Source organism: Gymnoscopelus microlampas (assembly GCF_963454915.1).
Source record: "Gymnoscopelus microlampas genome assembly, chromosome: 2".
NCBI classification, from domain to species: domain Eukaryota; kingdom Metazoa; phylum Chordata; class Actinopteri; order Myctophiformes; family Myctophidae; genus Gymnoscopelus; species Gymnoscopelus microlampas.
In genome coordinates, this window is record NC_139939.1 from 50,115,856 (window position 1) to 50,127,757 (window position 11,902).

The following is an 11,902-nucleotide window of genomic DNA, read 5'->3' on the forward strand; positions in this document are numbered from 1 at the left end:
AGGGAGGTGGATCGTGGGATTCTGTTGTTTGCAAAGAGGCGTTGTGAATATTGTCTCATTGCAGACTCACCTTATTGCCACCTGATCGTGTGTGTGAGTGAGTGTTGTGTGTACGTAGGGCGGAATAGCTTGCGGGGTTGTGTGCTTTTTTGTTTGCTACTGGGCCTTGCATAGGAATGGATATTTTGAAAAGATGTAAGGAAGCGTCTTTTGTGTGAAGTGGTAGGCCTTGACAATTATGTAGTGCAAGCATAAATGACACATGGAAGAATGCAACAGATGTACCTCAATGGGGAAGAAGCAGATGTCCATGTTGTAAGGAAGTTGGCACGTCATCAGGTTCCAGAGATTGGCAACGCAGGGCCTGCAGAATGGGAGTGAAAGAGCAGCCAGGAATCAACCACACAATGTGACATGTTGAAGAGGGATTATGTGAAAGGAAAGGCAGTGATATGTGTGTGAAGTGTTAAGCAGCAGCACTATTAGTTATGTGGATTTATGAGAAAGGAATGTAACAATGCATGAACCTTGCCTCAAGGGGGACGAAGCAGTAGTCCAGGAAAGAAGCTGCAAGGCCGGCAGGTGGCGCAGGTTGTCATGAGAGGCTCTGCAGAATGGCTGAATGGCAGCGGTGACTTTGATGACAGCGGTTGTGGTGCTGTGTGATGAGCAGAAGGGGGTTGTGACCTATGTGGTGCCAGAAGTTGTTGGAACATTGCGGGATAAAAGTGTATCCCTGTATCACAACGACTTTGGTAACCACCAATTGGTCAGCTCATCGTCACGTTGATTAGGGGGGAAACTGTAGTAATAGTAGTGGATTGTTTGTTTGACGGGGGGCCACTGCAGGTGGTGGAGGACTGCTGTGAGATGGTCTCTGGAACGGGCGCTGGTGTGCGGGCAAGGCAGTGAAATGTCTGTGAAGTGGTAATTTGCGTCATTGTCAGCAGCACTTATGTAGATGAATGAGAAATGGCACATGTGACAATGCAGCAGACGTACCTCTTTGTGACGGAGCACTTGACCATGAAGGGAAGTTGCAACGGGCTGAGGTTACACAGATAGTCATCCATGACAGAGGCTGCAGAATGGGAGAAATGGAGAAGGCGGGAAGGAAGCACACAATGTGAGACGTCCACCATGGATCATGTGACAGTGAAGACAGTGATTTGTGTTTGAAGCGGTAGGTATTGTCAATTATGTAGAGCAATTACAAATGGCACATGGAAGAATGCAAGACTTTTACCTCAATGTGGAAGAAGCACTTGTTTGAAAACCACATTTTCAGTGTGGTCTATCTGGTGCGGTATGGCAAACGTCAGGGCTGCTGGGTCACCCGTCCTTGAACTGGCAACATAAAGCTGTCCGTGGCTGAAGACAGGGGACTGTAGCCAGACTCCCACTCTTCTGAGGGTCTGCCCTTGGGACTTGTTGATGGTGGTGGCAAAAGCAGTGCGGATCGGAAACTGTCGTCTGGCCCAGTCAAAAGGGAACTGTCCAGCTTCAGGAAGGAACTTGATGCGAGGGATCAAGACTTCCTTTTGTGTGGCTGCGATTGTGCACAGCAGGAGCTTGTTGTTGAGGGACCTCTGGAAGAAGAGTTTGGTGCCATTGCAAAGTCCGTCTTTAGGGCTGATGTTGCGGAGTAGCATCAAGGGCATTGCAGGCTTGAGGGTGATGATGTGGCTGGGAAATCCACTGGGGCAGAGGGTGTTGAGATATTCGATGGTGAAGCGCATAACATCTTGGTAGTCCACCAGGGTGTCAGCACTGGTGAGCTTGGTAGCCATACCTGGCATCCAGGTCTCCATGATGTCATTGATGGTGTCCAACTCTTTGTTGGTAGGGGCAAGCAGTGATCTGCCGTGCAGCCAGTCAGTGCGTGCGTAATTGGTAGGCAAGTCTGGAAACACTGTGTTGCAAAATTCTTTCATGGATGTGGCCTCTGCGACGTTGTTGCGATCTGTGTTAGGTTGAATGTGGAAACGCATGCTTTCAGGGATGGAGACGAAGTCGTTGGCATCATTTGCTGTGCCATCGCCAAGGCTGAGGGTCCACGTGTCGAAGTCCTCCAGAAATGGGTCTCCACTGGCCTTGACGCGCTGATGTTTTCTGTGAGGGAGAAGACGGAGAAATTTTCCCAGAGTGTGGAATTGTTCAGGCAGCTGTCTATAATCTGGCCCTCATTGGCCCCTCGAATCACTGGGAGACACTGTCGGAAGTCACCTGCCAAGACAATAATGTTGCCACCAAATGGAGTGTTTGGCTTCTGGAGTAGGTCTTGCAGTGAGCGGTCAAGTGCCTCTAGCAGGTGGCGGTGCATCATGGTGGCTTCATCAATCAGCAGGAGGCGTGAGCGGCGTAGTAGTTTGGCCAGGCTGCTCTGTGCTGTGATGTTCAAGGTAGTGTTCTTTGTGAGGTGGAGAGGAGCTTTCAGGCGCGAATGGAGCGTTCTGCCGAGGTGAAGGAGTTGGGCTGCAATGCCAGTGGTGGCCATGGCAAGGGCAATGCAGCCACCTGGTTCCAGACTCTGCACTGCATCTAGGAGGGCAGTGAGCAGAAAGGTTTTACCGCAGCCTCCACGTGCAGATATGAAGGCTTGTAGGCTTTGTTGTTGTGTGACAGCTGACAAAAAAAAAAAGTTCCCCCAAAAACCTGTTAGGAGTACGTTTCAGGCAATTTAAAGTTGATTGGTAGTGACTTTTTTTTTGGTCCCTAACATTCATCGAGCTCTGGACTTAGTAATTTGTTTTCCGTTTCGGTAGTGACACTACCGAAACGAGAAAAAAAAATGTTCCCCCAAAAACCTGTTAGGAGTATGTTTCAGGCAATTTAAAGTTGATTGGTAGTGACTTTTTTTTTGGTCCCTAACATTCATCGAGCACTGGATTTAGTATTTTTTTTTCCGTTTCGGTAGTGACACTACCGAAACGAAAAAAAAAAAATGTTCCCCCAAAAACCTGTTAGGAGTACGTTTCAGGCAATTTAAAGTTGATTGGTAGTGACATTTTTTTTGGTCCCTAACATTCATCGAGCTCTGGACTTAGTAAATTCACCATTGGGTCACTACCGAAACGAAAGTTGGTCCCTACCGAAACGAAAGTTAAATCCGAAAAAATCACTAAGTGTGGAGGCCAAAATCGTCCCCCCGAAAACCTGTTAGGAGTATGTTTCAGGCAATTTAGAGTTGATTGGTAGTACTTTGCAGTGACTTTTTTTTTGGTCCCTAAAATTCATCGAGCTCTGGACTTAGTAAAAAAAAAAATTCACCATTGTGTCCCTACCGAAACGAAAGTTTGTCACTACCGAAACGAAAGTTAAATCCGAAAAAATCACTAAGTGTGGAGGCCAAAATCGTCCCCCAAAAAAACTCTTAGGAGTACGTTTCAGGCAATTTTCACTACAAAAAAACGTTTTTTTTCACCATTGTGTCACTACCGAAACGAAAGTTTGTCACTACCGAAACGAAAGTTAAATCCGAAAAAATCACTAAGTGTGGAGGCCAAAATCGTCCCCCCAAAAACCTCTTAGGAGTACGTTTCAGGCAATTTAGAGTTGATTGGTAGTACTTTGTAGTGACTTTTTTTTTGGTCCCTAAAATTCATCGAGCTCTGGACTTTCGTTTCGGTAGTTTGATTACAAAATGTAAGTTGTGTAAAAAATAATCTGACTATACTAAGTTGTTATTTGTTTGTTTAAGTCAGGCTATACTCTACTCAGAGTCATAAGTTTACAAAATGTACTAAAGTACAGTGAACGTCTGTGCGGTTTGTCTTCATCACTGAAAATAACGTACATGTAAACTGATATAAAACTGCTGTCATGTGCAGTTAGGGTGAAGAAACACAACCATTTCACTCCTAATAATACCTATTTGATTTGACATCCTGACTTGCTGCTGTAGCTGAGGCTTGAACCTGTTACCTGCGGCTCACTAGTCAGTGACTCTATCCATTCACCTACAGCTGTTTCCTTGGCACCTGTGGTTCTGAAACTTTTTGTTGTCAACCCCCCAAATTGACATGTATTTGGGCAGTGGACCCCAATGTGAAAAGATGTAGTGTCAGGGCCCCCCATGAAAAAGATTTATATTTATGCTGTAACACATTTTTTTCAAAGTTATTTGTCTTGTTTGTTGTTCAAATCAAAGCACCAGGAAGGCTGTACTTGTCAGCCATCTGTTAGCTCAATGGGTTGAGACGCAGTATTCATGATCCAGAGGCCATGAGTTCAAATCCCATTGATGTCTTTCCTATGATTCTTTCCTTTGCAGACTGGCTTCCAGAAGATCAACTGAAAACTACCAGGAAGGCTATACTTGTCATCCAACTGTTAGCTCAATGGGTTGAGACGCAGTATTCATGATCCAGAGGCCATGAGTTCGAATCCCATTGATGTCTTTCCTATGATTCTTTCCTTTGCAGACTGGCTTCCAGAAGATCAACTGAAAACTACCAGGAAGGCTGTACTTGTCAGCCATCTGTTAACTCAATGGGTTGAGACGCAGTATACATGATCCAGAGGCCATGAGTTCAAATCCCACTGGTGTCTTTACTGTGATGCTTCCCTTTGCAGACTAACTTCTAGAAAAACAAGTTAAAACCACCAGAAAACCTGTAACTCTCAGCCAACAGCATAGCTCAACTGGTAGAGCATCTGTCCAATAACTTGACTTGACTTGACTTGACTTGAGTGGATTCGATTCCCACTCGAGTCAAGTGTCCCCGGTAACTTGGGGCAACGGATAAATTGACTGATATCCTTAGTGATGCTTCCCTTTGCAGACTAACTTCTAGAAAAACAAGTTAAAACCACCAGAAAACCTGTAACTCTCAGCCAACAGCATAGCTCAACTGGTAGAGCATCTGTCCAATAACTTGACTTGACTTGACTTGACTTGAGTGGGTTCGATTCCCACTCGAGTCAAGTGTCCCCGGTAACTTGGGGCAACGGATAAATTGACTGATATCCTTAGTGATGCTTCCCTTTGCAGACTAACTTCTAGAAAAACAAGTTAAAACCACCAGGAAACCTGTAACTCTCAGCCAACAGCATAGCTCGACTGGTAGAGCGTCTGTCCAATAACATGACTTGACTTGAGTGGGTTCTATTCCCACTCGAGTCAAGTGTCCCCGGTAACTTGGGGCAACGGATAAATTGACTGATATCCTTAGTGATGCTTCCCTTTGCAGACTAACTTCTAGAAAAACAAGTTAAAACCACCAGGAAACCTGTAACTCTCAGCCAACAGCATAGCTCGACTGGTAGAGCGTCTGTCCAATAACATGACTTGACTTGAGTTGGTTCAGTTACTAAGGTGGTGACTGGATTTGAACCAGGACACGCCTACAAGTTATTCTACGGATATCAGTCAATTTATCCGCTGCCCCAATTTACCGGGGACTTGACGTTAGTGGGAATCGAACCCAGGACCGCTCGGTCCTGGGTTGTACTGGATTTGAACCAGCACACTCCTACAAGTTATTCTACGGATATCAGTCAATTTATCCGTTGCCCCAAGATACCGGGGACACTTGACTCGAGTGGGAATCGAACCAACTCAAGTCAAGTCAAGTCATGTTATTGGACAGACGCTCTACCAGTCGAGCTATGCTGTTGGCTGAGAGTTACAGGTTTCCTGGTGGTTTTAACTTGTTTTCTAGAAGTTAGTCTGCAAAGGGAAGCATCACAGTAAAGACACCAGTGGGATTTGAACTCATGGCCTCTGGATCATGTATACTGCGTCTCAACCCATTGAGCTAACAGATGGCTGACAAGTACAGCCTTCCTGGTACTTTTCAGTTGATCTTCTGGAAGCCAGTCTGCAAAGGGAAGCATCACAGTAAAGACACCAGTGGGATTTGAACTCATGGCCTCTGGATCATGTATACTGCGTCTCAACCCATTGAGCTAACAGATGGCTGACAAGTACAGCCTTCCTGGTACTTTTCAGTTGATCTTCTGGAAGCCAGTCTGCAAAGGAAAGAATCATAGTTAAGACATCAATGGGATTTGAACTCATGGCCTCTGGATCATGTATACTGCATCTCAACCCATTAAGCTAACAGTTGGATGACAAATATAGCCTTCCTGGTAGTTTTAAGTTGATCTTCTGGAAGCCAGTCTGCAAAGGAAAGAATCATAGGAAAGACAGCAATGGGATTTGAACTCATGGCCTCTGGATCATGTATACTGCGTCTCAACCCATTGAGCTAACAGATGGCTGACAAGTACAGCCTTCCTGGTGCTTTGACTTGAACAACAAACAAGACAAATAACTTTAAAAAAATGTGTTACAGCATAAATATAAATCTTTTTCATGGGGGGCCCTGACACTACATCTTTTCACATTGGGGTCCACTGCCCAAATACATGTCAATTTGGGGGGTTGACAACAAAAAGTTTCAGAACCACAGGTACCAAGGAAACAGCTCTAGGTGAATGGATAGAGTCACTGACTAGTGAGCCGCAGGTAACAGGTTCAAGCCTCAGCTACAGCAGCAAGTCAGGATGTCAAATCAAATAGGTATTATTAGGAGTGAAATGGTTGTGTTTCTTCACCCCAACTGCACATGACAGCAGTTTTATATCAGTTTACATGTACGTTATTTTCAGTGATGAAGACAAACCGCACAGACGTTCACTGTACTTTAGTACATTTTGTAAACTTATGACTCTGAGTAGAGTATAGCCTGACTTAAACAAACAAATAACAACTTAGTATAGTCAGATTATTTTTTACACAACTTACATTTTGTAATCAAACTACCGAAACGAAAGTCCAGAGCTCAATGAATGTTAGGGACCAAAAAAAAAGTCACTACCAATCAACTTTCAATTGCCTGAAACGTACTCCTAACAGGTTTTTGGGGGAACAATTTTGGCCTCCACACTTAGTGATTTTTTCGGATTTAACTTCGTTAGTAGTAGTAGTGACACCATTGTGTCACTACCGAAACGGAAAAAAAATTATTAAGTCCAGAGCTCGATGAATGTTAGGGACCCAAAAAAAAGTCACTACCAATCAACTTTAAATTGCCTGAAACATACTCCTAACAGGTTTTTGGGGGAACTTTTTTTTTTTCTCGTTTCGGTAGTGTCACTACCGAAACGGGAAAAAAAATACTAAGTCCAGAGCTCGATGAATGTTAGGGACCAAAAAAAAAGTCACTACCAATCAACTTTAAATTGCCTGAAACGTACCCCTAACAGGTTTTTGGGGGAACTTTTTTTTTTTCGTTTCTGTAGTGACACCATTGTGTCACTACCGAAACGGAAAAAAAATTACTAAGTCCAGAGCTCGATGAATGTTAGGGACCAAAAAAAAGTCACTACCAATCAACTTTAAATTGCCTGAAACGTACTCCTAACAAGTTTTTGGGGGAACATTTTTTTTTTCGTTTCAGTAGTGTCACTACCGAAACGGAAAAAAAATTACTAAGTCCAGAGCTCGATGAATGTTAGGGACCAAAAAAAAAGTCACTACCAATCAACTTTAAATTGCCTGAAACGTACTCCTAACAGGTTTTTGGGGGAACAATTTTTTTTTTCGTTTCGGTAGTGTCACTACCGAAACGGAAAAAAAATGACTAAGTCCAGAGCTCGATGAATGTTAGGGACCAAAAAAAAAGTCACTACCAATCAACTTTAAATTGCCTGAAACGTACTCCTAACAGGTTTTTGGGGGAACAATTTTTTTTTCGTTTCGGTAGTGACACCATTGTGTCACTACCGAAACGGAAAAAAAATTACTAAGTCCAGAGCTCGATGAATGTTAGGGACCAAAAAGAAAGTCACTACCAATCAACTTTAAATTGCCTGAAACGTACTCCTAACAGGTTTTTGGGGGAACAATTTTGGCCTCCACACTTAGTGATTTTTTCGGATTTAACTTCGTTTCGGTAGTGACACAATGGTGTCACTACCGAAACAAAAAAAAAATTACTAAGTCCAGAGCTCGATGAATGTTAGGGACCAAAAAAAAAGTCACTACCACTCAACTTTAAATTGCCTGAAACGTACTCCTAACAGGTTTTTGGGGGAAAAATTTTTTTTTCGTTTCGGTAGTGACACCATTGTGTCACTACCGAAACGGAAAAAAAATTACTAAGTCCAGAGCTCGATGAATGTTAGGGACCAAAAAAAAAGTCACTACCAGTCAACTTTAAATTGCCTGAAACGTACTCCTAACAGGTTTTTGGGGGAACAATTTTGGCCTCCACACTTAGTGATTTTTTCGGATTTAACTTCGTTTCGGTAGTGACACAATGGTGTCACTACCGAAACGAAAAAAAAAAGACTAAGTCCAGAGCTCGATGAATGTTAGGGACCAAAAAAAAAGTCACTACCAATCAACTTTAAATTGCCTGAAACGTACTCCTAACAGGTTTTTGGGGGAACACATTTTTTTTTGGCCTCCACACTTAGTGATTTTTTCGGATTTAACTTCGTTTCGGCAGTGACACAATGGTGTCACTACCGAAACGAAACCGAAACTAACAGGTTTTTGGGGGAACAATTTTTTTTTTTGCCTCCACACTTAGTGATTTTTTCGGATTTAACTTCGTTTCGGTAGTGACACCATTGTGTCACTACCGAAACGAAAAAAAAATTACTAAGTCCAGAGCTCGATGAATGTTAGGGACCAAAAAAAAAGTCACTACTGTCAAAGAGGAATCTGTACTGGGTGCTCAAAAACATAAATAGATAATGAGGCAAAGACAATAATTCAGAATTCCAAGTATGAGAGATTTTACTCGAGTAAAAGGAGCAAACTTACACAAGAATCATGTAATGGAACATCCAGTTTGGCTCACTGAGGTCATGTCCCACCTCTGGTTAAATAGGCTTGTTTCAGACACACCCCGTCAACACCAACCACAGACAGTTTTTATTTCCTTGACACTACCAATCAACTTTAAATTGCCTGAAACGTACTCCTAACAGGTTTTTGGGGGAACACATTTTTTTTTGGCCTCCACACTTAGTGATTTTTTCGGATTTAACTTCGTTTCGGTAGTGACACAATGGTGTCACTACCGAAACGAAAAAAAAATTACGAAGTCCAGAGCTCGATGAATGTTAGGGACCAAAAAAAAAGTCACTACCAATCAACTTTAAATTGCCTGAAACGTACTCCTAACAGGTTTTTGGGGGAACAATTTTGGCCTCCAAACTTAGTGATTTTTTCGGATTTAACTTTCGTTTCGGTAGTGACACAAAAACGTTTCGGTAGTGACACAATGGTGAAAAAAAATTACTCCACTACAAAGTACTACCAATCAACTCTAAATTGCCTGAAACGTACTCCTAGCAGGTTTTTGGGGGGACGATTTTGGCCTCCACACTTAGTGATTTTTTCGGATTTAACTTTCGTTTCGGTATTACACAAAAACGTTTCGGTAGTGACATAATGGTGAAAAAAAAAATACTCCACTAAAAAGTACCACCAATCAACTCTAAATTGCCTGAAACGTACTCATAACAGGTTTTTGGGGGGACGATTTTGACCTACACACTTAGTGATTTTTTCGGATTTAACTTTCGTTTCGGTAGTGACACAAAAACGTTTCGGGAGTGACATAATGGTGAAAAAAAAAATTACTCCATTACAAAGTTTTGGGGGGACGATTTTGGCCTCTAAACTTAGTGATTTTTTCGGATTTAACTTTCGTTTCGGTAGTGACACAAAAACGTTTCGGTAGTGACATAATGGTGAAAAATGTTTTTACTCCACTACAAAGTACTACCAATCAAATCTAAATTGCCTGAAACGTACTCCTAACAGGTTTTTGGGGGGACGATTTTGGCCTCCACACTTAGTGATTTTTTCGGATTTAACTTTCGTTTCGGTAGTGACACAAAAAAGTTTCGGTAGTGATACAATGGTGAAAAAATAAATTTACTAAGTCCAGAGCTCGATGAATGTTAGGGACCAAAAAAAGTCACTACAAAGTACTACCAATCAACTCTAAATTGCCTGAAACGTACTCCTAACAGGTTTTTGGGGGGACGATTTTGGCCTCCACACTTAGTGATTTTTTCGGATTTAACTTTCGTTTCGGTAGTGACACAAAAAAGTTTCGGTAGTGATACAATGGTGAAAAAATAAATTTACTAAGTCCAGAGCTCGATGAATGTTAGGGACCAAAAAAAGTCACTACAAAGTACTACCAATCAACTCTAAATTGCCTGAAACGTACTCCTAACAGGTTTTTGTGGGGACGATTTTGGCCTCCACACTTAATGATTTTTTCGGATTTAACTTTCGTTTCGGTAGTGACAAACTTTCGTTTCGGTAGTGACACAAAAACGTTTCGGTAGTGACACAATGGTGAAAACCATTTCTCTTTTGGGCCTTGAGTCCCAAGACTCAAGGCCCAAAAGAGAAATTTGATGTCTCCGCGGGAGTAATTGGTTCGACTCAAGACCCAAAAGAAGGTGAACTGACTGTAAAGATTCAAAATGTCATATATAGAATAGAAACCCCATTCAAACTTTAAAATGTTCATCCTAATATGGACATTTTTGCCTGAAAAGGGATCTTTGAAATGTTTCATTGTTTTAGAATAGTACTCCTTTAAAAGTTCAGAGATTTATAATGGAGGTCGATGGAAGATTTTGGGACCTAAAAAAAAAACACTTTCACCTAGAAACTCCATTCACATCATTTGTGCTCCACCTTACTGTGGACATGCATGCTTGAGATTTTTTTTTTGGAAATCATTTGTAGTTTTGGAGATATTTAACTTTAAGCGCCCCATGCATTGTCGATGCGGCAATGGACATTTAAAGGCAGGCTTACAACTACATACTTACGCCTAGTAACGTCATTCATACTTTAAAATGTTCATCTTACTGTGGACATGTTTGCTTGAAAAGGAATCTTTGAAATGTTGCATAGTTTTAGAATTGTACTCCTTTAAAAGTTCAGAGATTTATAATGGAGGCGGATGGAAGGTTTTGGGACCTCAAAAAAACACTTTCACCTAGAAACCCCATTCACAGTTCAAAAATTCCACCTTCGTGTGGACATACATACTTGAGATTTTTTCTTTGAAATCATTTGTAGTTTTGGAGATATTTAACTTTAAGCGCCCAATGCATTGTCAATGCGGCAATGGACATTTAAAGGCAGGCTAAAAACTACATACTTACGCCTAGTAACCTCATTCATACTTTAAAATGTTCATCTTACTGTGGACATGTTTGCCTGAAAAGGAATCTTTGAAATGTTTAATAGTTTTAGAATTGTACTCCTTTAAAATTTCAGAGATTTATAATGGAGGTCGATGGACGATTTTGGGACCTCAAAAAAACACTTTCACCTAGAAACTCCATTCACAGTTCAAAAATTACGCCTTACTGTGGACATGCATGCTTGAGATTTTTTCTTTGAAATCATTTGTAGTTTTGGAGATATTTAACTTTAAGCGCCCAATGCATTGTCAATGCGGCAATGGACATTTAAAAGCAGGCTTACAACTACATACTTACGCCTAGTAACCCCATTCATACTTTAAAATGTTCATCTTACTGTGGACATGTTTGCCTTGGAATCTTTGAAATGTTTAATAGTTTTAGAATTGTACACCTTTAAAAGTTCAGAGATTTATACTGGAGGCCGATGGACGAATTTGGGACCTCAAAAAAACACTTTCACCTAGAAACTCCATTCACAGTTCAAAAATTCCACCTTACTGTGGATATGCACAAACCATAGAAGAATATGCTAATACTTTTCAAGGTTTTTTTTTTTCCTTTGTATCGTTGTTTTGATGTTCCTCAGGCAAGAATGAAAACTGTGGTGCACCCATAGAGTTAAAAACAAAGGTTGCACCATATGTTGAGGACAATGGGTTTTTATTATGTATAAATCTTCTTAAGGTTTGTGCGTATAATG

At 41.6% G+C, this 11,902-nt stretch overlaps 1 protein-coding gene across 1 annotated transcript; it reads right to left on the reverse strand.

The window, feature by feature from the left end:
- Positions 1–335: 335 nt before the first annotated feature.
- Positions 336–2,497, reverse strand: LOC311055609 (ATP-dependent DNA helicase PIF1-like; the record flags this gene model as incomplete). The annotated part of the gene is made up of 5 exons (XM_084071861.1): positions 336–364; positions 528–658; positions 1,003–1,081; positions 1,337–2,112; positions 2,214–2,497. 5 exons carry the CDS (start codon positions 2,495–2,497, stop codon positions 336–338), a joined length of 1,299 nt encoding a protein of 432 aa, XP_083927987.1.
- Between the last annotated feature and the right edge of the window lie 9,405 nt (positions 2,498–11,902).